Source organism: Ooceraea biroi, chromosome 1 (assembly GCF_003672135.1).
Source record: "Ooceraea biroi isolate clonal line C1 chromosome 1, Obir_v5.4, whole genome shotgun sequence".
Classification (NCBI taxonomy): domain Eukaryota; kingdom Metazoa; phylum Arthropoda; class Insecta; order Hymenoptera; family Formicidae; genus Ooceraea; species Ooceraea biroi.
The window spans coordinates 4119935-4147892 of record NC_039506.1 but is presented as its reverse complement, the minus strand read 5'-3'; the positions used below and the strand labels follow the sequence as shown (position 1 = coordinate 4147892).

The following is a 27958-nucleotide window of genomic DNA, read 5'->3' as shown; positions in this document are numbered from 1 at the left end:
AGATCTGAGGCGGAGGTGATACCGCTTTTCTCGAGGTACACCCGATATACTTGGGCAAACCACACGCACCATTTCTCTCCCCTACGCGAACAAAAGGCTGTGTTTTCCGCAAAACAATGGCGCGATTTCACGGGTGACGCCGAAGTGAGCAGATGGTCCACGTGATTAGTCCGACATTTGCACTGGTGGCATCTCCGGTTAGCACGTGCATTCCAACGTGGATCTCAGTTTCATCTGCCCGGAGGCAACTTTGGCTGCACCCTCACGAGAGCTTTAACCCTTGCGTTAAAATAACGAGTCACCTGTAGCACCATCCAAATCTGGCAACAATGATTCTTAGAAATCTGTATGGTTTAATAGTTTAACAGTGATCCTAATCATTTATCGTTTCAAAAAACTTAAATTTCGATGATGTAAGATACATATAAGAAAAATTTTGAAAGATATTGTTTGTCGATATTATTAATTATTAATTCAGATTTTATATATATATATATATATATATATATGCATATTATATATATTATTGTTTATTATTAATTAGAGATGTACTTAAAAATAGCTGAGATATTAATGCTAATCAACGCTGGAAAAACCGAATGCGCATAATTTTACATAATTAAGTAGCCTCAGTACACGCGATCGTGCAGGCGATTTCAATGCAGCGAGTTAAATCACTACCCCACGATTACCGTCGCAAGAACACTTCCGCAAGCTCGATTCTGCCCGTTCGACTACTCATCATCGTCGGCGGTAGGCCGCGCTTAATCTATTCTTTTTCCCTTTCTTTTTCCTACCCTTCTACGTTCGCGACGGTCTCTCTATTCGAGATCGCTAGAGAGGAACTCTCTGCCTCGCTAATTATGCCTCGGTTAATGGGCAACAACGATAATTAGCTTGATAATAAAGCGTAGGTGCTTCTTCCTTGCGCGTTGATTAAGCGGCAATAGTTATCGCCTTCCGTGCCTTTTAAGAGACACGCTTCACCCAACGAAGAGAAGGTTCGGCATGTTGAAGTTTCCTCTGAGCTTATAACTCCTAAACGCAAAAGGAGGGTTTCAAGAATCGACTATTTTTCAACGATCAGAATCAGAAAAGAATTTTGGATAATTTTATTAACTAACTTTTCCATTAAAAAAGCTTCAACTATTTTCGCATTTTGATATAATAATTTTTTCGAATGTCTCTATGCCGCTAAAATGTCTAAATATTTTTCCCAGCTTGAATAAGCAGCTAAACGTTTCTTTCTGCATTTTCTGTTACAGACGCTTGCGGTCTGTCGGACGTGGCGCACATCGAGTCGCTCCAGGAAAAGTCGCAATGTGCCCTGGAGGAGTACTGTCGGACCCAATATCCGAATCAGCCGACGAGGTTCGGCAAGCTGCTCCTGCGATTGCCGTCGTTGCGGACGGTCTCCTCGCAGGTGATCGAACAGCTCTTCTTCGTACGGCTGGTGGGCAAGACGCCAATTGAGACGCTTATCAGGGACATGCTGCTGAGCGGAAACAGCTTCAGCTGGCCCTACCATGCGATAAATACCCCGATAAATATGTGACACTCTGTCTGGCGGCAGCTAGCTTCCGCATAATACTTCAGCACGAGCGGCGGCGTCGCGGCGCCCACCGACGACTCGCGGGTCCGATTCGCATAGATGTGGAGAATCGAGGATCGGTGCCGCGCATCCCGACGCTCGACACGTCGCAGAGGACGAGCGCAACTCGAAGCACGAGGTGCATTCTCGACGACGACATTGTTGTCATCCTGGCTTTACGCATTTGCTCCAATTGCGTAACAACTAACGACTCGTCGTTCTTCATCATTCGTTGATCTTCGTTATACTCACGAGGAATCAGTCAACATTCGTACGCCGAAGGACAGGATTGGACATCGAGAAGAAGAGGATTTGTCAACGGACACGAGAAAGCTAATGAGTAAAAAGGTTAAAAGTGGGAAATCAAGAGAGAAACTCGGGGGATCATTAACAAAGTTCGATCGAGGGTGGTAAAATATATACATGATGTGAAGCGAAAGATGAACGAGCGATGAAAAAATGTCGTTTTGCTCATCATAGAAGTGGAGTCTCATCAGGCCAACAGGGAGAGGTGACGAAGAGAGTAAGGAGAAAAAATGTAATAAAGGTGTTGCTCGTTCAGAGAATCGTGGAGGCGCCGAGTGGCCCGACAGCGTTCAGAAACATCCACTGGGCGTGAAAACTCGGTACTTGCTAAAGTGGTCAAGCAAAAGAAAAAGAGAGAGAGAGAGAGGGGTTATGTGTGGTAAGCTTGTCAGGTTGTTTCTTGTGTATGCGTATGCATGTATGAATGAAAGAGTGAAAGAGAGCTGATCAAAAGAAAGGGTGAAAGAAATAGGGGGAAATAGATAGGTAGATAAGCGTTTTGTTGCATCGCGGGACAAAGAATGAATGAAAGAGAGAAAGAGAGAGAGGGTGAAAAAGATGAAAGGGGGGAGAGAAGTGAAGAGCGAGCGTAGCGTGAAAAAGTCATAAATTAGCATTTATAATCAACGATGGGGGAGAGGGCTAGTAGATCTCCCATCGCTATCTCGAATCAATCTTCGCGTTGAGTACTCACTATTAGTCGAGTCATGCCATGGGCCTTAGTCATTCGTCTTGACGCCGGCTCTACGAGGCCCGCGTTCTCCAAGTCCGTAGCCCGTGGAACATTCTTTCGGAAACATCCCTTTCGGTCGAACGTGCTCATTCCTGCGCGCAGGTCGCGGATCTACGTCACTTCGTCCAACTCTTTCGTAACTTTCGAGAATCATTGCTGGCAAGTTGTGATTTCATCTTGATGACAAATGTAAATGTAAATTCTAATTCTTTATTTATTACTTGATGAGTCTCCCTAAAACTCCAAATGAGATTTTAACATTCGTTACGCAATAAATTTTTATTTAAATTTGTGCGAATTTTTCTTGCGGATAAATGGAAGAAACGCGAATTATTGATAATGAATTGGCGTCTTTTACTTTTTAAGTACTATCTCATCGCAATCTATTAATCTCTTTTTACGTTTGTGCGACAATACTTATAGCAGCGTGAATAATAGCGTTTAACACGAATCACCGAGCGACCACCTTTACCCCCTCATCGATATAAAGCGGCGATAATTTCACCTGATGAAATGAGGATCATCTTCAAGGCTTTGAGGAAGAAAAGCGACGAGGAAGCTCTACTCGCGACATTCAACTTGGATGACAATACCGCGCGCGCGATATCGCACAGCCAATATTATATATCTTGTAAATATGATATTTTTACTTTGGTTTACTTAAGTGCGTACGCGTCGTGATAATCCGTGAGTGCGATACGACGTCTCTCTTGTATGCCAGTGCCATTGTGCGTTACATCATCGCGTCACAATTAATTCCGCAGAAGCGATCGACTCAGAATTCAGGATTCGAGATTCAGATTTAGAAATGATTCAGAATTCGAAATTCTTGTCTATACTCGTGGCGAAAATTCCTGCGACCTGCAGACGAAATAATGCTGTGTAAAGGTAAGTCGAGATCATGCTGCGTTAAGATGTTAATCCGGGCGAACTTTCGATCGCGGGCAAATTATGCTACCAGTTTTGTTTTTAATTCTTGCAAAATCATCAAACGACTGTTAACTTGCGATTGTTAGCGGCTGAAAGCTTCAACTACAGATGACTTGCTTGAATTTTAGGAAAGAACAGCAATTTGATTCGTTACGTTCCGGTGCGTATAATTTATTAACAAACGTTTGAAAATATACAATGGAAACACAATAGAATTGTAGTGGTCGTGAATAGCGAATCGAGCAATTCGAAAATGCTACTCAAAAGAATTTTAAGTGAAACAATTTTGGAGATGCGTATTATTGAGATTAGTAGATATAATTCTTTATTTTTTATCAGTCATAGATATTTATTCTATTAAATTAAATTGTATATGTTATTAGCTGTTCTCACAATTAATACAATTTTTAAAAACGTAGATTTGTCTCTTGAGGCTTTTGCGAATTTTGATAAACTCAATATTGTTTAAAAAATTCACAGTCCGCAGTAAAGTTAATAAAACATGGACAATATATTAATTAATTTCTGTTTTAAACTTTATCTAAAAATATTTTATAGAATTTCTCATTCCGGTTTAGCAAGGCTAACAGTAAGTAGAAAACAAGAAAGCAATTCCGTATATTGACTTAATCTGGAAAGAATTTAGGTTTAGGAAGTAATGGGTTAAAGTCATGCAACAATACAAGAGATATTGAGGTATATTTTTTATTGAAACATGAAGATATGCTGCTCGTCGCTGGATCTTTTCGATGAGCCGACGTAAGAGACATAAAGAGTAATAGAGTATGCGAGTTTTTTTTGAATATGCAAAAAATGAGGACGGCGCAGCGAGATAATGCATGCATGTGTGTATGCATGTATTAATATGTGTTTTATGTGTATGGAAAAATTAACAAGAGAAAGCGAGCGCGAAACAGAAAGAGAGAGAGAGTGAGAGAGAGAGAGAGAGAACGAGAGAGAGAGAGAGAACGAGATCGAAAAATAATGTGATATATGTATGTCAAAATTGAAATCCGATTTTTCGAAACGGTGCTTTTTGTATCTTATAAATATTGTAATATATATTGTATACACACAAAACAGACTCAGCGCGTTGTATAGGGTTGTCTAATGATATTAAGAGGAGACTATTTGAATACTATGTTATAGTAAATGTGGCAATGTCGAGTTAGTTACTTAGTAAAACAATTTTCTAGGGGTATATGGGATATTTCTAATATTTGTAAGCAGCGATCGTTCCTTAAAGGAAATTCTGCGATTGTAGCTATCCTCGAATGGGATCCATTAACGATACCGTAATCAAATTGCGACGATAAATGCATTCTGTATATCGAAATTAACGCGTAATATCTACAACTTTAAACTGTGAAAAACAGAACAAAAAACAGAACTCACGCTTGATGATGCTATGCGTATTTAATTATGTATCTGTTCATTTATAATTCCGAGAAAATTTATATCTTGATTAAATGAATTTAGGTAATATATTTTGAAAATTATTTTACAAATAAGCGGCGTATTATGGGAGATAAGGGAATACGTTCGTTCGGATCGAGACAAAGATGATTACTATCATACATCGAGTACTTAAATGCTAAAAGTGTCGACCGATATCATTTCCTGTACCCTCCATGTTCGTCTTTCTTACAATTAGTTGCACTTAAGAGACTCTCAGAAAGCAATAACTGTTGCTATAATATAATACTGAAGAGTTGATTTCAGTTAAATAAATTAATCTTTCAACGCAACGATGTTATAAATGATCTTTATTTAATCATTTTGTTTCTGTGTATATTTTATATATATATTTTTATATATCCCGTGTTTCTGTAAGATATATAATTTATAAAAGAGCTTTGTATTGCACAGAGAAAAACATAAATTGTTTGTATGTCATTTAAATATAATTATTTTTAAAAATTGTTCATTGAAGCGTTAAATTTGTTAATGTAAGTCACAGATATAAGATGATGCAAGGACTTTACGTCAATGTGTTTTCAATTCTTTGTCGCGTTTTCCTACGCTAGATACGGGATATGGATCCCTCTCGAGGCGCTTACCGATGAAAATGCGGTTGCTCACGAAACACTCAAAAATTGTATTATACCGATAACGAACGCGTGTATGTATACGTCAGAGGCGCGAGTGACGTTCTTATACATAGTTATGTATAAAGTCGTGAACATTTTTGTATAAAACGTGTACATAATTAATATATATAAATATAAATAAAGAATATAAATATATATATGAGAATGCATATAAATATATAAATATGAAAATATATGAACATATATATAAATGAATTACAAAGAAATATATAAATATATAAATAAATATATATAAATGAATATATATATATTGTACGTAGCGTCGCGTAGGACATCGCTACGACGAGTAATAAAAGCATTATTGATGATGATATAACCAGTGTCGAGACGCATAACAGCGGTATGTACGAGTTGTAGATGTAACGCGACTGGTCTTTTTGCAGATGTTATAATAAGAAAATATCACGTTACAAAGTATAACTGGAGTACCAATTATTTTACCCTTACGCGCGACGCTCATCAAATCGCAGATTTCTGGTTTGCAACTTTTCTCACACATGCTAGTCAAATTGTCGGATACATCAATTAATGCTAAATGCAGTTTATTGTAATTGACATGTACTTGATGGACATCGTGTTTTTCGGTACATTCTCAATTTATTTCAATATTTATAATTATCTTTGTAAAAATACTTTCATAATTTATTTCGTAATTTTCAATTCTTTTTTGTAAAAAGTTTTTATAACTTATTTCTTGAAACATATCTCTTTTGTAATTTCGATATTATTTATATAGCGGTATTATTTAAGTTATGTCATTACGTAACTTGATATCAACAATTATAAATTATAATCACAATTGTATCATAAGAATTATTTTTATTCAAAGTACAAGACATGCATATTTAAATGTAAATAAAACTAGCATCTATAAGACTAATTCACTCACCGGAGAAAAAAAAATTAATTTTATCTTCGAAATCTATAAAAAAACTTTGCGTTAAGATTTATCTCGTCTAATAATTTAATAAATCCTTTCAAAGTTACCGTACGTTCCTAAAATCAATTTGTGACACGTCGCAAAGTGATTCTTATCGAGTACAGTAAAAATCCAAATGCCAAACTAAAATATCAAAGAAAAAGAAGAAAGAGGAGAGCTAAAAGGCTGCGAAAGGAGCAGTCGAAAAAGCGGCAACGAGTAAGAAGAAAAAGACAGAGAAAGAGAAACGGATCGCCGAGTGCCTTCGAGAGGTCGCAGGGTCGCGATCGCAGACAGAAGCATCGCCGTCACGTCGGCCAGAAATCACTCGCGCGCGCACGGACCCAGGGAAAATTCGCTCGCCAATTGTTTATATTGAAATACGCTCGTGCCGGAATGCACCTCGGGCATGGTAAGTGCCCCCCGATGCTGCACACGCGAGCATCTCTCTCAGGAACGAAAGGGGGAGACGCGAATGCGTGCCGGCGTGGTATTCGGAAAAGAAATCAAGAGCGCATCCGAGGCGCGCCTTCCTTCACGCTCGCGAGATTCTCGCCATCTCAGCGGACACGGACGTCCTCTTGATGCGATCCGCGCCGATGAAAGCGGAAGGGAACGGCTCCTATTTCAGGATAGTATCCTCGCACGACTCCTCAGACGTCGTCACGTTAAAGTGCACGTGAAGTATGTGAGATACTCGCCGCCAAACGTGACCGCCAAATTCTTTATCGGAAATGTAACATTGTACAGTCGATCGTTACTTTTAGAAATCTGGTTTTACAAATAAAATTTATACTCAGCGCTATTGTGGCTCCTAAATTTATAGACCATGGTGTGAACTATAATCTACAATTTCTAAAGAGAGAAATATTGTATTAGGTTGGCAAATAAGTTCGTTCGGTTTTTGCTTCGGTGCAACTTCTTTCCAATTCACTCTTGTTTTTCTCGACACTATCGCGCAACTTCAGAGTGCATTTGAAAGTACATGTTTCACATAACCTTTCTGTAAATTTTGGTTTGACTAACATCAATATTGTGTGTGCTGCGTAGCTGTAAAAATGGAAGTAAATAACGTGCATTATCGTCATATTTTGCTCTATTATTTCAAGAAGAGCAAACGAGCTGTAAAGGCTCATAAAAAGATATGCCGTGTTTATGGGGATGATGCCTTAACAGAACGCGTATGTCAAAAGTGGTTCGCCAAATTCCGTTCTGGAGATTTTGACGTCAATGATGCGCCTCGCTCCGGTCGCCCGATCGAGATTGATTCAAGTAATGTCAAAGCTATCATCGATAAAAATCCATCCCAATCGGTGCGAGAGATTGCTACAGCACTTAATATATCTCATACAAGCGTAGAAAACAATTTGCGCCAACTGGAATACGTTTCTCGGCTCGATGTGTGGGTGCCGCATGAATTAACCGAGGCCAACTTGGCCACTCGCATATCCATCTGCGATTTGCTGCGGAAACGTCAAGAAAACGATCCATTTTTGAAGCGGTTAGTGACAGGAGATGAAAAATGGGTCGTCTATGAGAATGTAACGCGGAAAAGATCATGGGGACACAGCAGCGAGCCACCATAAACAACCTCGAAGGCAGGATTGCATCCGAAGAAGATCATGCTCTCCGTATGGTGGGACTTCGAAGGTGTCATTTACTACGAGCTGTTACCGTCAAGCAAAACGATTGATTCAACCACATACTGCTCGCAGTTAACAAAATTGGACCAAGCACTCCGCAAAAACCGTCCAGAATTGATAAATCGAAAAGGTGTTGTCTTCCACCACAATAACGCCAGACCTCACACATCATTGACAACTCGGAACAAATTACTCATTCTTGGCTGGGATGTTTTGCCTCATCCTGCGTATTCACCGGACCTGGCCCCTTCCGATTATCATTTATTCCGGTCGTTGCAGAACTCTTTGAACGGAAAAATCTTCAAGGATGAAGAGAACGTCAAAAGACACCTGGATTGGTTTTTCGCCGATAAGCCTCAGATGTTTTACGAACGCGGCATAATGAAGTTGGTGGAAAGATGGCAAGAAGTCATCAATAAAAATGGTCAATATATAATTGATTAAAATTTATTTTGTGTATCAAAAAAATTGTATTTTATTCCACCTTAAAAAACCGAACCAACTTATTTGCCAATCCAATAGTAACAAATATTTTCAACATCTTCAGTAATTAATTCCGGTGATATCAACGCGATGGAGAATCAAGAGACATGACAGTGTCTCGTGCCAAGTATACTTTTTTACCTTTTTTAAAAAGGTAATTTTGTACTGTAGTAAATTACGTTTACTTAATGATAGCCTAGGCTTTCAGGTTTAAAGATGGGTCAGACGGCAATTCGGAAGCAGAAATCACCGACGAGGAAGCGAATATTCCTGTCACATTTGCGACACGTGGAGATGGATAACGAACGAGGTGGTGTACTACATATTTACAGCGCTCGTCCAACGAGAGTCGGCGACAAATCAATCCGAATCGAGCTTCCGTGGACGATTCCGCCGATTCTGAAAGGATTATCGTGGCGCAGAGAGGCGTCTTCTCACGAATCACTCTCTGCGGAGATGCATTTAACATAAATCCCGAATAAATCACGGGACGGACGACCTCTTGGGCTCTCGTCAGAGCATGCGTGGAAAAGCAAAAACAGTAGCTCTGTAGCCTTAACAGGGGGTGCCGGTAGTCTTGCGGCCACCTATGTCGCGCCGTATGCCTCGAATTTCGATAAATCTAGCAAGCTGGCAGCAGACGGAATCGGAGATAGTCGGAAGTCATCGTGGAAGAAGTTTCTTAGCATGGACGTACGAAACTAGATTCTACATGTTGGGAAAATTAAACGTTCCGAACGCTAATGTGCGAAACTTATTTTGTTATCTCATGATATAATTTATATCTGAACAAATATTCTAATTTAATGAAAATTCGAATTATTAGAAGAGTTTATTATTTACTTTACATAATTTTAATATTAGTTTTTTCTAAGTATTATCTAAAATATACAATATCTGATTTCAAGATGATCATTATTTTATTTAATAAAAAATTCATTTTGCGCTCTCTTCCCAATAGATCAGTACGTGGTAATGGTCATAAGCAATACCTCTAAAACTAGAAGCAAGGACAGTTAGCGATAAGGCTAAATCTTTTTCGAGAGTTAGCTTGGCGTACTTCCAAAAGCCACGCTTCGCTCGGGCCGTAAACAAAGCGCTGTTGGGAGTGCACGTTGACAGGCATGTGGTGCTTTCCATGCATGAGGCATCTCGACTCGATCGAAATTAATCGTCCTAACTCTCTAGATGCTGCGACGGCCGCGAGTGAATTATTGCGGCGGCAGGACGCGCGCGTCCTTTCCGCGCGGAATTTGCGAGGACATCACCGTTGAATCGCCGTCGACGATATTTCGGACACGTATATCCGCGATCGTAATTTTAATTAAACTCTAGGAAAATTATTAAAATATCTTCGACGATTGCAAATAATGGAAAAAAGCACTGAATTTATGAGGAAAAATGATTGTTGTGAGATTTGTTAAAATTTTGAATCTCTCATAGCATATAATAAGGGGCAAAGTGCTTTCCGCTGCATTGGATAATAGAACTAGAAAGTAAAACTACTAATAATAAATCTTGTTTTGCCTTATCAAATTAGGAAACGTAATGTCTACGAGCCATCGATCTCGCTAATCTCGCACTTGCGGAGAATGACTATTGATTGCGGAAATGTAAAGGATCCGCTCCGATTAGGCACGCGTAGATTTTTAATACCCCAATACTGGCGCAGAGAGAGAAAAAGAGAGACAAGTGGTGTGTCATGTCGAACAGAACGCTTCATTCAGAATCCGCTTCCATCGCGCTCGTTATCACAACGCGTAAGCGCAACGAGATAACGTCCCACGCGCGGCCCTCTCCTCGAAATTACGTTCCTTCATCTTTAATCGGGGCGAAATATATATCCCGTCAGATAACGTTCCGCACGTGCATCGTTGTGAAACGGCCCGCTTTCTCTACGATCGATTTTTTCCTTTTTTTTTAATAATGAAATGCTTTAAATGGACAGAAACTTATATTGTCTAAAATCAAAAAGGCGGACGATGCAACTGCAAACAACTAAAATGACATATTTCTGGTCCTCGTGAGATATGTTCTAGCTAAAAAGTTTAAGCTATGGAAGTGTGTGTTAGTTCAACTTGAAGAAAATTTGATTATCATAGTTTTTGATACACAATCTAATATGCAGCTCAATTCTGAAAAGATACATGATCCAAAAAATGGGCACATAATCCAAATCTGCACGGTAGGCCTACATCCGAGGAGAGAAGACAATTGCGAGGATAGAATGTCGGAAGCAGGAAATCCTGCCGATCCAAGACGAGCTCCGATCAGCGCTGAGAACGGTGAACACCCAAAAGAGATCAGAGGGGAAGGGAGAGCGGAGGGTGAGAGGATGCTGCGGGGATTTGGAGCGGCTCCAGCGGCCGCGTTCCTATATATCCCGTTTTATCGTTTCTCTGGGCGAGGAAAGAGGAAGAGAGAGAGATACGGTCAACCCGGCGATAACCCTGGCGTCTGACCTTATTATATCTCGCGGAGGACTCCTCCTCGCCGGCATAATTTCAACGGCGGCGCTCCCGGTGCGCGCTCCTCCGTTCGGCCGTTTTCCCGCAGAACCGAGAGAGCGAGAGAGTGCCGAGTCGCGTGAGAGATAATGAATTTCCTGGAAGCCGCGGTGGCAGCCGGTGCAATCCGACGGGACAATCGAGGCCGCGAGTCAATGAATTTCCCCATGAATGAAAGCGCGCCGACGCCGCCCTATCGCGCGCTTCCCACGACGGAAGTCGCGCTGCGCCCCTTTCTCTCTCGGCTCCCCGCGTTTCTTTTTCCGTGTCCTCAGGATTCGTTTAGCCGGAAATGAATACGCTCGGTGATGTTGGAGCCGAGCTGGAGTACGGAATCATGATCGGTGTGCGAGGTATATTGTACGTTGTATATATAAGATGTTGATGCTAATTACAGAAATATTGTATAGACGTGGTGATTGTTTAATTGCATAATTTATGTAGCTTAGGCATAATGAGAAGATTTCTTGAGCAATATCTGGAATTTATGTTCTGTGTCAGATGGTATGCGACGATACTACTACGACGTACCGCTGATGACGCAAGTGTTACTGTGTGTCTGGGAATATGTAAAACATTTCTAGTCTTCATTCTAGTCATATATGCACAATAAAAAGCGTAACATGTGAAATAATATAATATTGATAATAAAATATATGAGCAGAATAAAAAATGTTAAAACATATTGGATGCATAAAGAAGTATAGCCATGAAAGAAGGTGTGTACGTATGAGTGTGATTGAAATAAATGCAATATAAGTCTTCACTCACTGTATATTCACCGAATATTCAACCTCTTATTTATTATTCAACGTTCTATTATCTGAACAGAATATCTTCTCGTAGAATACGTTTCCTATTGAGACAGAAATATTTCGCACCTACAATGTATGCTTTTTACAGATGAAGATATGAAGTCTCATCTCGGAGTATTATACTAGTAGCGTTAAATAAAGATCTGGAATGGCTTAGCTTAGCATAATAAATAATGTAACTCCTCGCAGATAAAAGTAAGTTAAAAAACATTTCTTGTAATTTTAAACACACGCATGAAATAATGACATAAATCTATAAACAAACTATTACTGTTGCAAATCTATATTACTCTTCCTGAAAATAATAAAATTTAATATCAGAAAAACATTGTTGAAAAATTCAATTAGTCTCCTACTTGGTTTTCTATTAATGTTCAAATAATGAGGGTTTTATCGCTTTTAAAAGAAAAGATGTAAAAAAGAAAACATCATTGATCTAATTCCCGAATCTAATCTACTTACAGCTAACAGGAATTGAGGTTCCACGGTTGTATATGAATTAATGAGTTTGTCGATCATTCTGGCAATTTAAGAATCCGGTAACTTACTGATTCAACAACTATGCTTTCCGCGTATTGCGAAAACGAAGATCACTAGGCGGATATAAATTCATTCTAGGAATTTACAGATATGAACACGCGCGGTCGTAAATGTGATACGTTCATTATTATAACGGAGTATTGTTAACGTAACATAACGTGACCTAATATTGCATCATTGGTAACGAGAAGTAAACAACCGTTTTTACGTACTTTGCTTCTCTATCTCTCTCTTTTTTTCTGTAATCGTCTTGAGATAACAAATCCTAAAAACAACGATTATATGATGCATTTATCTCACTTGGATATACAATCGCGATGGGAAAATCAGTCGACTTTTGACGTCATGACGTTTCTAATATAAACATTGAAAAATAAGCTGCTTTGCTCATGTACAACGCGTTAAGATTTGATAAAACTAGAAAATAAAATTTCTAAAACAAGAATATCAAGTTGACGTGGAAAATCTGTCACATTTATCGAATAAAATTGAAAACAGAGTTACAACGAAATTGAAACAAAAGCGTCACGACTTTTTTTAACTAAAAAGATATATGTATATATACTCCTGAATTTCTTAGAAAAAATATACTGAAAAATTCTAACTTTTATTAACAGAGAGAAAGAAAGAAGGAGAGAGAGAGAGAGAGAGAGAATTTAATATAACAAAAAATAAGTTTTCTGCATCAAGAAAAAGAAATATAGAGTAGTTTGCAAATACATGAGAAAAATTTTTAATTATCGCATTGATACAATATCTTCTTGAATCTGCTAGAAATAATATTTGCATTGAAATGAAACCTTTGTAAATAATATGATAAAGGCTTAACGGCAATATCCGGCGAAAGTACATCGTCGCAGGGATCAAAGGAACCAAAAGGAAGTCTACCAGGGAACTGCGGTTGTTGCCTTCCGTTTCCTAATGGAGTAATGTGCGTTTGTTATGTTTCAATTGCCAGTTTTACCACCCACGCGTTGATCCTCTTCAAGCTGACACAAATGCTGATCGAAATCATCACCATCCGCTGACCTCCCTAAAACCGAGTTTAATGAAAAATTCCCTAATTTTGTAAAGAAAAATTCTCAATGAATAGCGCAGCATTGACTGTAATTTTACGTGTAAACGTATTTCCGATTGACTCAAACGCAAATGTTTATTCCGTTCAATTATCCATTCAGTCTTGATCAAAGGCCGGATGTTATTGGTCCAGATAGAACGCATCGCGATAATGGTACCGGGTGATCTTGTAATCTGCAATGATTAAACGAAAATCGCGGGCAATCGAGGCGATAGAATTGAAAATAGCGCAAATCAAAGTATCGCTCGCTGGCGTAATGACGCGAATTTAAAGCTTCTCGCGGCTTCGCGAAATAATCATCGCGGTAACGGAATGATTGCAAATTACAGTCGGTGCAGTAAGTTAATATCCGCAATGTCGGGAACGATAATCCCCGTCCGAGGACGTATGATGGAGGGCGTAGCGGGTGTTTCGATTCTCCGTCGAACGTGAGTGAACATCGGCAGCGCGGAAGATGCTGGAGGATGCCGTTGCGTAATGCCTGAGAAATAAATTGCGCAAGTAGGAATCGACCGCGCCGACCTCGATTAACCCTTTAACTACGAGCGAGCCGTATCCAAATCTCTCGCGTTCGCCGGAGTCATTTTTCACGAAATTCCGCGTCGCTTCCTGACGGAACACTTTGGATGTTAAATAATGATAAATGTTCTATCACGTTGCGTTAAGCTACGTATATCGTATTACACATGTCATATTGTACATCAGTTTGTAATGGGGAATCTGCTGTCCTTGACACAAAATGTCGAATTCTTGTCAATTCTTTGATCTGATGCTGAGTTTACGGAATTCTTATATTTGTAAATCTTCACACTAAATTCTGGATTTTTCCTCAAACTTTTTCAAATATTTATTTCTTAAATTATTTATTATATTACATTTTTAGAATTTTAGATTTTGCTACACGTAGCTCTAAAATTTTTATTTCAAAGTTTAATATTGTCGAGCTTCTAAATTGCATTTTACAAATCATAAATCTTGGTGATCGATATTTAAACCTTTATGTTATTGAACATAAAAACAGCTAATATAAGAGTCGCTGGAGCTTGACGAATGCACAAAGAGCATAATTTTCATCTCTCGAGTTCCCAATTAAGCTTCCAGCAGCTATAAGCGTACGGTGAATCATGCGAGAATCAGAATGCCAAATCGAGCGATTGTCATAGCTCGTTTGGAGTCCACCGAGACTTTTAGCCCGGCTTAATTAACGAGGTCGATGGAAGAGAACCAACACCAATAAGTGCTGGAACGCTAATAATTCCAGTCGTACTCGCTGCGACGCTCACATTGTAAAGCACGTCGGCGCTCGGAGTCTTTAATTATCGAAGAATGTTACTCGCGATAACGATGATGAAAGCAACAAGCGATTCGCAACGAATGCGATTTTATACATGTTCCAAATAGGTAACTGGAAGTGCGCAAAGGAGAGGGACAGAAAATCACTTAACGGTTTTATCACCTTAAAATGCTTGATCCTGCAAGATGTGTTATTTCACACGTTTCTTCCTACAGTCTCGCGGGGCCGATTTTGCAATTTGACTTTGCCAATTACTTGTTCCGTTCAACCGCTGAACGGGAGTTTCTCTGTCATTTCGACGATCGCACGCCACGGCGTGCAGCATGGCGCTACAAAGTAGCGAAAGAGTTGACTCGTCCTTCCCTCCCATCGGGCGTTCAATTGGTATCTTCGCTCGCGGAAAACGCGGACGCCATCATGATGCTGGCACGATGCGACGAACAGCACGCTCGCGGCTGTTGGCTTGTTCGCTCGCTCGCTTGCTTACGTACGCAAAGGAGGCCCGCTTTTAATGCGTGCGTGTCGGTGCGTAAGTGAGAGGCGGAGCCGTGCCTCGGCCGAGGTCATAGGGCAATACCAATCACAGCCTCGTGATAACCACTCTCCTGCCATGCGTCTCGCAGATGCGTGCGCGCGTGCATGCGTGTTGCGCGTACGTGCACGTGTGCGTGAACCGCGCGGGCACACACGCGTGCGTCATAGTTGCAAAACTAATTATTTCTCGCGCCGCTCGTTGCCAGCGGGCGTACCCCATTGGATTTCACAATTTTCAAAGAGAGAGAGAGAGAGGCGGGGAGGCAAGAGAGGTGTAATCGAGTTTGCACGCGATTTGCCAAAGAATTTTTCCAAAGAAGGAAAACGAGAACGCCGAAGATCTTCACTTCCGGTGCACCAAGTCCGATGGAAGCTGAAGGTCTTGGCCGCGAGTCGCAGATCGCGGATTTCGCTCGTCGAAATCCAGGTTTCCGGGATTGTTACGTCGTCACTCGGCCCGCTGTTGCCCGATAAGAGCTGCTTTCCGGTCTTCTTGCTACTTAACGCTGCATTTAGCATCAACTACGCCCATCAGATCGGTTTTGTATCAGTCGATATTACGGGGATATTGACGAGACCGGTATCGAATACTCATATGTGCTTCGGCAGTTGGTCGTGCCTGGTTGTCTTGGCTAATAAAGTGGAACATATGATTTTTTATTAAAGTAGCATAACTTTTGCTTAAATAATCTTTTTGTGAAACTGCAAAGATAAATTAAATGTCCATCCGAATGGCGATCTCCTTTTTAAATCTCGGTTATTCTCTCCGGGAATGGACGGAAAGTTAATTTATAATTGATCACAATTTGTATTGATGTAATGGAAAAAAATGGGACACATAGCTTTTTATTATTAAAGTAACATAATAATTTTTTTTAAATAATCTTGTAAAGAGACAGAGACAAACTAATGTCCATCCGAATGGCGATCTTTTTCTTTAATTCTTGGGTATTTTTTCCGGGAATGGAAAGTTAGGACGGAAAGTTAATTCAGTTGGATGCAATTTATACCGATGTACTGATGATGTACACATTACTATAAACTTGTTACATTCATCACGCATAATTTACGAGCGCGTTCGAGCCCATATGAGATAGATATAACTGCAGACGCGTAGATGTAAATTTCCTGCAGTGGTAGAAAACTCGCTCGGTGGTTCGCGAGAGGGAAAGGAAACGTGCGCGCGGAAATGGATGGCGATATATCACCGGGATCAATCCAATCGCATTTTCTCGGAGTCAACCGCCGGCGTGCGCGGTGTCACGACTCGCATAATCGTACGATTTGTACGTGTCGCTAGCCGCCTACCCCAAGACCTATAGGGTTTCTTCACGAAGCAATGGCGAAGTTCTTTTCGTCGCCTCGAACGGCTTCACTGTTGTCCCGTGCGATAGTAGTGCGGTAAATCAAATGTGAAATTTGTAGATCATCCTTTGACCGTTTCCTTTGCTTTGCGAAACTTATTATATTTAATATAGGTAACTGATTGATTAGATAATTGATTGATGATTTACCGAGACAATCATATTTTGAAACAATAAAAACATTAGATATAATAAAATCTCTGAACATTAATATTTTATATAGTAAAAATAGTTTTTATATAATTATGTAATTATATTTATAATTCTATTTAAAATTCTTTACTCTCGTATTAATTTAGATAATAAGAAAAAGGACTGTTAAGAGCTACCAATATGGTGATTAGTAAGTCAAACATATAGATATTGTAAAATAAAGAATTGAAAGAAATTTTATTATATCTGATAATAACAAGATTCATGAGAGAGATGCATGTTATAACAAGAGTCGCACACATAAAAATGTTAATGATTAATAAATAGTTTACAAGTTACTCAAATCTGAACTACTAACGCCATCGTCTCGGTAAAACAGAGTGAATTGAAAGCCATGATGGAATCGCAGAGGTCAGTAGCGAACGGAGATACACTTGCCATCACTGAATAAGGTACATGCTACATGCACGGCAAAAATGTTTAAAAAAAATATTAAAATTTGATATTTTAAACTTAATCCAATTAAATTAATAATTATTTTGAAACTATTCTTCATCTTTTATAATTTAAAAACTGATTGTATCATATCTCTGAAGCTACATTAAAATGCACACAAACATTTTCCAAAATAAAATCAATTTATCAATTTATGTATAATTATCAGTTAACATTAAAAAGTTACAGAAACTTTTAAATTTGATGTTATTTTATAGAAATTTATATTCTAATCAAATTGTTACGCAATATCAAGTTAAATAACATTTTGTTTCAAATTTTTTAAATCAGAAGATATATTTTCAATACTAAAGTTACGAAGCTATTTTTTCTAATATGCACTATATGCAATTCATAGTTTTTCAGTCATTGAACACAACTACCAAACTAAATTTAAGTTGTCTCAGATTTCCGCCAATGGAATTTCAATTTAGGAATTACAGTCTAGTATAACGGAAGGAACGTGTAGAAATATATGCGAGACAGTTAAAATAAAAAACAATTTATTAACGACATAATTACAATAGTATATTCTGCGTGTGGAAAGCAATATTTCTCTTTATACATCGTTTCTTTTTTCATCTCGGATCGTTCGACAATAATTCCTCGATTGGATCACAAGCCTACTATAAAATATCCGCGCTTGATATACCTTGCCCGTCGTGCATCCGCTTGCGTGGTTCATTCTGGTCTGCCCCTTCCGTCTTCGAGAACAACCGCGAGGATTTGCGTGTAGTCGTTCTTAAATAAGCGCGAATCTTACACGGCAAGCCACATGCAACGGAACGGCCGGACGCTGTGCTGTATTATAAATTTACTCGATGAAATATGTCCCCGCACAATCGAATGCAATAATGCGTCTCCGTTATGTCGCAAAACTGGGAAAGAGGGTCCTAAAAGCTTTCTCTATAGAAAAGATAATAGCATATTCGGTATCTTAAGAATAATCCGCAGCGTAATAAGTTAAAGCAATTCTCCAAATTAAAACATAACTATTAAGTAATTAATTAATTGATACTATTAATCTACGCACATATTTTTCTCGCTTTTATTAAAGAACGTCTAACAGCCTTGATCGTTACTCGCCTCTTACATTACAAGAATAAGCAGCGTTTAAAAATTTCTCATAAATTAAATAATTATTTTATAAATTAAATTGTTCTCCAATACGCATATACGTGGCCTCCCCAAAACATTTTCAACCCTGACAACCAAATTCGACGCACACGCGTTTTCTTTTTTTTATCGTTTCCATTAAAACCGCCCGTTTAGGAGCAAAATAAGCGTCGCAGCATCATTGCACTCGCTTGTACCATGACGATGTTTTCTAGTCACCGCAGACTAACGACGCGCGAGACTGGCCGTGCCTAAGAGTTTGCTATCGCTACGCTTGAACGGGATTAACCGCGAAGAATTTCTACCTAATAACGCTATCCTAAGTCCGGTTTATAAAATTCAGCTAAATCACTGTACAAAAACGAACGAACGGTGAGAACGAAGTGGTTTAAGCCGCGTTGCTACGGAACATTAGTTGCGGTTACAGTGACAGACAACACACTCGATCGTATCCCCGACAGAAATTCGTTTGCTTCACGTCAGTCGTACGCACGTGTCTGCTTCCACTGCGTTGACGATACAAGTCGGCATTACTTCGATTAATGCCGATCCGATTCGGTAATGCCACATCGGGATGATCTACGTGCTTTGTACGCGATCCAATGGTTTGCGCGTTAATGAAGCTAGGCTGAGACGTAGAACAAGAGGTGAGAACAAGATGTAAAGGACCAACAACAAGCGGAAGAAGAGAATTCCAGACAAAGGACTGATGCTTGGAGGAACATCGCAAAATTGTCTAACGAATATCTTCATTTCTTGGGGATTGCACGAGACATCGATTTGTACATTATATTTATAGCAAAACTGTTTGAAATTTCATCAGTGTGTGATTGATAGATTTCTAAATGCTATAGTTACATCTCAATGGTATAACAACTGCTTAATATCTGGTATCAAAGTGAAAAACTCGATACGAGTTATGTATTTCTTCGAATTTTCTTCTTTAGGAAAAGGCTCCTTCGTATCAGAAGATATTATGCATCTTTTCAATGCATCAAAAGGCATCTCATTCTGCAGCCTCGTTACGTCTCAGCCTGTAGTCTTAGGTCTTGCGTCGTAAAATGATAAGTATTACAAAATGTCTGTTCAGAAGAGCACTTTGCGCAAATCGTTCTTTCGCGCACAAGGCGATCGAGGGATCGTCATCGCGAACGATACTATCTCTCTTCTGACCCTGGATGAGTAATACGCAGGATGCAACAGACTCCACGATAAACAGCTCATCCGAGGAGCGGCTTTCGTGTCATCGGATCTAATCTTCTACGGGGTTTTGCAGTGTTGGACGCCACGCACACTCTACGCGTAAAGTAACCGAATTATCGCTCGAGAGACGTAATTTAAGCAGAACGATAACGAATAGCGCCTATTGCTTTTTACTGTTTGTCTACTTGGACTGCCCGTGAAATGAGGTATACTTAATTTAAAATACATTGTTGGTTTTGCTGTTTTTGCAACTCTTTTATTATCATAAATTTGTTTTTAATTAATTCATTCCAAAGTATTCGTTAAATGTAGCATATTTCTTCCGAAAATATTTTCTAAAAGTTTAAGCCAACCAAAACTTAAATAATTCTCCAAATATTGCTAGAAAAATGATAAAACAACACTTTACGATAAAATAATAAAACTTTAATTCAATTTTAATTAATATTTGAACACAAATGGCTTCGTATTATTTTTATTCTACGCGCAAACGTTGTTTCTTCTATATTCGTCGATGTTTAACATTGATTATTCATTTAGAAAAGAATTAATCTTTTCGATAAAAACATTTTGCGTCACTTAATAACAGAAATATTTGTAAGATAATCCTACAACTGTTGGAAAATCATAACAAGATTTCAGCCAGGGTTTTCAATATTTGTACACGTTACTCATCCAGGATTAAAGTGCGCTGGTTAAATATTCGGAAGAACGACTCCGCGATATTAAAATACAAAGAAATGGTTGTTCCGCCTTGCCATGTGTGATCGATATGCGACCGTACGTGCGCGTGTGATTAATCGTGTATACATGATATTACATGATCGAGGATACTACGTATCGCGACAGAAAGGCATTATATGATCGGACTTGAAAAGACGACAGCTATGAGACGCGAAAGAGATAGAAAAGACGCGGATGTTGGAAGCGAAAGCTCCGGATGTACAATCACCGTAAATCAGGTCTGGGAACGCGATTGTTACCCGACGAAAGAGAAAAGGAAAGAAAAAGGAAAGAAAAAGAATAGAAAAAAAATAAAAGGAAGAAGAAAAGGAAAAAAACGAAAAGAAAGACAAGACTCTTCGCCAGGGAAAGAGAGTGACTTAACAACTAAATTCATAAGAATTAGCTAGGAGAGATCTATCGCGGTTTTTTCGTTCAGTTAAATTAACCGTAAAAATTAACAACTAATCAGTATTCGTACAATGATGAGAACACTAGTGTAAAAACGAGCAAAAAAAAAGAACGTGAGATTGGACGACATACCGTACGCTTAACACACCCGTAATACGATTTCATGCGCGATATACAATAATGATATAAAGTCGGGGATGGCAGTATAGCGGTAACCAATTAGACACCGGAGCTCAAACTGCCTTGCGCTTGATAACATTTAGTTGCCTCGTTAATATTTACAGTGTACACCGACAATCAGTACCGTTAAATCTACCTGGAGATTTCTCTCTCTCGCGTGTCCCCTCAGAGATACGTTCACATCAAATGCGTGGTAGCTCGGTGCGTGCGTGCATACATCTCGTCACCACCCGCTACATTATAATAAACGCCCGTCATTCTCTCGTCTTCTTCGAGAAAAAAAAGAGAAAAAAATCTACACCCATCTGACTTCGAATTTCAGCACATCTAATTTAACACCTAAATTTAGCGCGTATTACACTCCTCTCCGTTTACTAAAAGGTGTCTATGTATATATGTATATATATATACTTTTTTACATATATACATATATATATATGCACTGTTCCAGGGCACCGAAACTTGTTGCGTCGAAGGCATCTCGTGGCTATTGTTGTATCATTTATTTAGACTTTCTCTTTAAATAAATAAATTGCGATCATTTCGTTTCTTTTTTTTTCCTTTACTTAGTAGCATGGACGTGAGAGCATCTGTACTCAAACAGCGCGACAAGGTGAGACTATAAATGGTATTCCGCAAAACTCCGTAACTTTCCCCGCTCGCGTCATACTCGTCGTCGATTTATAATTCCTAGTATAATGCAGAAAATAGTTCTTACCTTTCTTCTTTTTTCCCCTCCCCCACTAGAGCTTTCTTCGCGGATAATTTTCTTATTTCTTTCGTTTTGTCTTGTCGTCTAAACTCTGGCTTAACTGGTAATACCTAGGCGATCTCTGCTTCGTTAGACTATTTGGAGACGTTACTCTGTGAACGGCGATTCAGATACAATACGCAGGCGGAATATTCGTACGAAACTAATCTCTTCGTCGAATGTACAACACGACGTGATTGCGCGATCATTAAGTAGAGACACGCCGGAACGTTACGAGGAAGGAGCGTCGAGAGTTTCCTTTTTATACATGTACTATATTATCCACAACGCAATTATTACGTTTCGGGCGCGCGCGTACTCACGCGCGCGTGCATCTTCTTTTATGTATAGGTACCTCTTTGCGTTTATGTATGTGTGTGTAATGTTACCCCTTAAAATGTTACCTAGTCTTTATCGTTATTACGCTTATTTTATTACCAAGGTGCCCTGGTTGTCAGCAAAACTACGAAATCGTAAAATCGTAAGATTGTTTACAGTGCGACCGAAAGGAAAGGTGTCCGGTTCCACAGAGTGTTAAAACGTACAGATCTGTGTGGTACACGATTTTCTACGCATCGTCGCGAACACACACTGCCGTATCCATCGGAGAAGTGACTTGTCTGGCTCATCTTTTTCGCGTAAACGTACGGGTTTGTTGGGCTATCTGTTAGGAACCTTAATAAGGCAACGAAGGAGCCCTAAATCTTACACAAATGTATTCTTCCTTTCTCCCTTCTTACGCCTCGTTTTTCTTTTTTACGATATCTTTTAAAGCCTAGTGTTCTTTTACCGTGTACTCAGACACAGCTAAATGTTTATTATTGCCTTACAAGAAAAAGAGAGATAGGAGAAGAGAGGCCCGGTACCGACGAACATACCATTACGTAACGTTATATATGATAAAATATGTAAAACATCAGGATTTTAGATGAAAAACTTGGCGTGCGTCGTATTTTCCGTGGGTCCTTCAACGCGTGCAGGCCGGAACTCTCAAAAGTAGCGCGAGAAAAAGAGTACGTACTATTATATAACTCGATCACAATGTTCATCACAACAACCTCTAAATTTTTCAGACAAATCTTCGAAATACAATCAATCTCTCACATATACACAACACCGATCAAGTTTACGCCATCTACTAACAGACAAAACTACGCAAAGATCAGCAGAAATTTTCAACAACTTCGTATATCACAGAGTTAATCATAAATATAACGTTCGAACACGATGAAAGAAAGAGAGAGAGAGAGCTTGATTCGAGAGTTCGGCCGGGCAACACGCAATGTGGAAAAATATATCTCCCCCGATTAAATCCCGTTTCGACGCGTGCTGCGATAGACAAATAAGAAAGTGCGCGAGTTGAACGACGACCACGGGACCGAGACTCCCTTCGATCGCTTCCGTTTAATACCATTACCACAGAGAGCTCATTATGCTACGCTTCGCACAAAAAGGCCTCCTCCGCGGCACGACAAAGGTGAGGGAATAATGCTCCTTGGCATTATTCGGGGACACGAGGATCACCGCGAGTCGCACGAACGAAAGACTTGATTCGCCGTCGCCTTGTCACGCGCTGCGCCGCCATCGACACGCGCCGCATCGGGCCGTGCGATTCTGTATTGTGCATCTTTATCACTACACTTCTCCGTGTCCACCTGCCTGTCCGTCCGTTTGACTGACCGAGCTCGTCGCCGCTTGCGACGTCGCCGAGATACTCGTGCGACAACGCCGCATTCATTCACGACCACCACTCCACGTTCACGTCACGTATATACAAATAAGAACGACTCGTGTCCGATTAGAAATGATTCGCCCACGAGCGAGACAGGTCAGCCGTCCGCCGTGCGCGACGCCGTTATCGTCGACGGCGGCGGATGTGGATGATGTACCAAGGCCGGAATTTCGATCACGTCGGTAGGCTGCTGATTGCCGGCGGCGCTGGTGACCGAGCTGGAGATGAGGGGTTGCTATTTTTTGGTCGGTGTGCCCCGTTGCGTCAGACCTTCGAAGCGCTTAAAGGTGTAATTGATGAATACCCAGTCCTTGTATATTACCTCGCCGTCCTGTGGCATCGGCGCGGACGCTGTAACAAAATACGCAACGATTCACAGCGTGCCTTCTTCTGGAAAATATCAGCCGCAACAATGACATCGTGGCAGAAGAATGTACGTACGTATCTCCAGCTTCACGTCTGGAAACTCGTCGAAGTTGGACGTGTCGTCAATGGATCGCACCTCGACCGGAATGGCAGCTGGCCTTTCCCTGATGTGCTCCCAATCGACACCGCGGAAGAAAGGCGCCAGCTTGAGTTCCTCGATGCCCCTTTGCGCACCTGAAAAGCATTCGCGAAATTTAATCGTGCAATTCCGTCATTTTCGTCACCGAAAATATTTCTGTATTTTTCAGAATTTTTATATGCAAATCCAGACATGTACCTAATCTTCTGTCGGCTTCGCAGCAAAATCTGATAATGGTATCTTTAGCCTCTTCGCTAATGGGAACTTCCGGCGGGAATACCAGCGTCTCCCGCCAGTTCATTACTTTTCTATACGTCTCCTGCGGATTCTCGCTGCAGAACGGTGGATATCCTGAAATGGTCGCGCTCTTTGTCACTGACTTGAATACAAATTTGCTTCGCACATACTTAACACAATTTTACTGCGTTACAACGTTTGTAATCTTTTATTCACGAGACTTCTTCAAATTACCTTATATAATTGACATAATCATTGCAAATAACTTTTTGCATGGCACAACAATGCGTAGTATTCATATAATATGGTTATGAAAAATAATTTCTATGAAAAAGGAAATACCTATAAGCATCTCGTACATAATAACGCCCAGAGACCAACAGTCACAAGCCGGTCCGTAACCTGTTTGCAGGAACACTTCCGGTGCGATGTAATCTGGAGTGCCTACTGTACTGTAAGCCAATGCTCTCCTGTTCCTCTTCCAGCTCTCGGCTCTTCTTTTACTGTCCATCGCGCCGCCGCTTCCACTCCCGCATGATGTCACTGCGCGAGAAACGAAGGCGAGGCACCGTTAGATCACGGACCGACACTACGTAAATACATATTTTCTCGATGCACACGAGAGAAACGGTCACTTACTGAAATCGGAAGGTTTCGCTTGACTCAGGTCTCGGTAGAAATCAGTTCTGTGCGATTTCTTCAAACCCGTGCACAGCCCAAAGTCAGAGAGTTTTATGTGGCCCCGTGCATCGAGCAACAGGTTGTCTGGCTTGATGTCTCTGTAAAATACAATCAAATTAATATAAATAGTTATTCGTTTCCAATCGCACCAGAGAATATTATATTTCATGTATTATTCATAACTGTATCAATAAAAATTATATGAAATATGAAAGATCTCAATTAATAAATGACTGAAGAATTACAATGGAGCTTAAAACAACGCACGACAAATATATCTCGAATGCTTTTGAAAAGATTTTGATCAACAACTCGTACAAACATCTTTATTTAATTACATCAGATTGTTTCTTCAGTGAGTCATAAATTTTTGATTGAATGTTAATCAAACGTACCTATGAATAAAACCTAATTTATGTATGGAGTCGATCGCTAACGCCGTTTCAGAAATATAAAATTGCGTGCACTCCTCGGAAAGCGTGTCCTTCTTCATGAGCAGCGTCATCATGTCACCTGCAATTATTCATTCTGTTTGAGTATCCGCACCCTCAAAAATTCCGCTTTCAAGCCCATTGTAAAGACCGATAGAGACTTACCGCCAGGAAGAAACTCCATTATTAGATAGAGATTTATAGGATCCTGGAAACTGTAGTACATCTTTACGACCCACTGATGGTCCGCTTCCACGAGGACGTCCCTCTCTGCTCTGACGTGTGCGACCTGTTCCTTCTCAAGCATGTCCGCCTTCCGGAGGATTTTCATCGCATATACGTGTCCCGTGTCCTTCTTTTGCACGAGTCTCACCTATTCATTTTATTTTGTTCAGCAAAAGAACACGCCTTAAGTGAAAACGTTGGCAAGATACTCGTCACGAGCGATTAAAGGTGTTCCCTCAACTAATTCCGGATTTTTACACAAAAGACATCCACTTGCTCCGCGAGGCGAGGAGAAGCGCTACTTTTTCTGCGAAGAAACGAGATGATTTCGCTCTATCATAAACGTGACCACCGCTTGGAGGCTTTCATATCTTTCTGTTATTATTATAATTGTTATAATAAACTGCAGGCAAAGTTCAATCTTCGTTTCTAACGTGATTAAATTGCTGTGTAATAAGAGGAAGCAACTTAAAAATAATAGATAAGTACATCATTTAAGATATCATTTAAATGAAAAAAGTCATGTAAAATTCTTCGAGCAATTATTACGATATGATTATAATTATATCTTCAAATAATCATCTATGAAATACTAAAAAAGTAAATATAACAGTTCCGTTAATATTGCAATAAATGCCATAAACAGCGCAGTAAACACATTTCATATAAAGATATCAGCAGAAAATAACGGCGAATAAAACTGTATATAAAATTAAATATTCTTCCTTATTTTTTTCAAATGTAATTTTACTTAAAGCTTACAAACTGAATATTGGAAAAACAATTACTTACGCATTAATAACAACGTGCAGTTCTCTCACTTTATCAGAATAAACTTCGCAGAATAAGCTTCGCTTTGGAATTTCTCAATTTACAAATTTGATTTGCTAAATAAATCGACAAGTAATTTTCCATCTCGCTCGCTCGTTGTTCATCATGTATCATGATCATGTATCATGATCTGCTATCAAATCGTTCTTACCTCACCAAAAGCACCCCGGCCGATGACCTTGAGAGGCTCGAAATCCTCGACGCCGAGCCTGGACCGTTTGAGCCGCAGGAACTCGGTCTCTTTCTGTGCATGCTGCATCCTCTTCTCCTGCTTCTGCTGCTCCGAGAGACCTTCATCCTTGAGAGACTCCTCGAGCTTGGCCAACCTCTGCTTCCGCTCGATGTGCTGCGCTATCAGATTGCTGTAGTAGTTCTCCAGCGTTACCTGCAACAGGCAAAACGCCCACGTGCGATGGTCCAATTATCATCATATACGGAAACCCGTACAATATCCTCCCCTTCTCTTGCCCCTTCGATATCATCGCGTGAGGTCGACATAATGCGATCGATAACGCCTTATCTCGCGCACGACAAAACCACTTCCGCTAACCGCGCGCGCGACTACCACGAGTTGGCGCGATTATATACTCTCTCCGAGGTCGGATTCACCATCGCGAGATACTTCGAAGACAGCTTTTATTTTACATCAGGCTTGCCATACAGATAGGGACAAAAATTCGATGATCTCCTCGACTAAGCTAATTTTACCGAATTAAAAATTTTAGCTTGTTTTTATGACCAATTATATTTATCAGCTCTTGCAACAAAAGCTGCATGCTTCACGAGGATTGCGGAAATACCATCATAAACAGGAAAGGTATACCGCGCATATATTATTGATAATTTTATTCATAATAATATAATGAGAGCACACAGAAACTCCATTATGTTATTAACTGAGGTACTGAATGACGATCGATGGATTAAATAGAACTACGCGCTTAAATAAAATATTACAATGTTCATATTGTTAAAATAGCGACCGTTAGTTAACAATACAGTTTGTTGATATTGTCAAGTATATACAACAGTTGAAATTGTCCCGATGATGACCCACATCTCTTGCTCATGTACACGTATCCAGATACCCAAGGTTCTCCGTCGAATAGTAACGAGATTGGGAACGTAAATATTAAATTATCAGTTATTACATAACAAGCCTTTTAGCATTACCTGTTTGCGACATGACCACAATTGCTAATAAATTTATTAGCTCTTATACAATTAAGATTTGAAATTTATCAATAGTAAAATATTATATGCAAATTTTATAATTATTATTACATTCTCTTTGATTGCTATTTTAACAAAACATTGCCAACATTATATTCTCTGCTCAGTCTTCAGTAACCGTAACAGTTTGCAATTAAATATTGTTACATTTGTCCGCATTTGCAAAGGGTTTTCTCGAAATGAATTCAAAGAGTTGGAAATGT

General features: G+C 39.7%; 2 protein-coding genes across 7 annotated transcripts in view; one reads left to right on the top strand and one right to left on the bottom strand.

Moving 5' to 3' along the window:
- The window catches only part of LOC105286863 (COUP transcription factor 2), a 118169-nt gene extending 112081 nt beyond the window's left edge, over positions 1–6088 (top strand). Inside the window, exon 4 of the mRNA XM_011352119.3 lies at positions 1266–6088. Within this exon, the coding sequence (XP_011350421.3) occupies positions 1266–1555 (290 nt within the window). The 3' untranslated portion in view covers positions 1556–6088. The remainder of the gene's footprint in view (positions 1–1265) is intronic.
- Positions 6089–17982: 11894 nt separating this feature from the next.
- LOC105286860 (serine/threonine-protein kinase tricorner) overlaps positions 17983–27958 on the bottom strand; it is a 120470-nt gene continuing 110494 nt past the window's right edge. For all 6 annotated transcript variants that reach the window (XM_026973729.1, XM_011352116.3, XM_011352114.2 and 3 more), the window contains 8 exons: positions 26674–26907; positions 25632–25839; positions 25431–25548; positions 24994–25133; positions 24697–24897; positions 24316–24468; positions 24054–24212; positions 17983–23963 (listed from right to left, as the gene is read on the bottom strand). In XM_026973729.1, coding sequence (XP_026829530.1) covers positions 23848–23963; positions 24054–24212; positions 24316–24468; positions 24697–24897; positions 24994–25133; positions 25431–25548; positions 25632–25839; positions 26674–26907 — 1329 coding nt within the window. In that variant the 3' untranslated portion in view covers positions 17983–23847. The remainder of the gene's footprint in view (positions 23964–24053; positions 24213–24315; positions 24469–24696; positions 24898–24993; positions 25134–25430; positions 25549–25631; positions 25840–26673; positions 26908–27958) is intronic.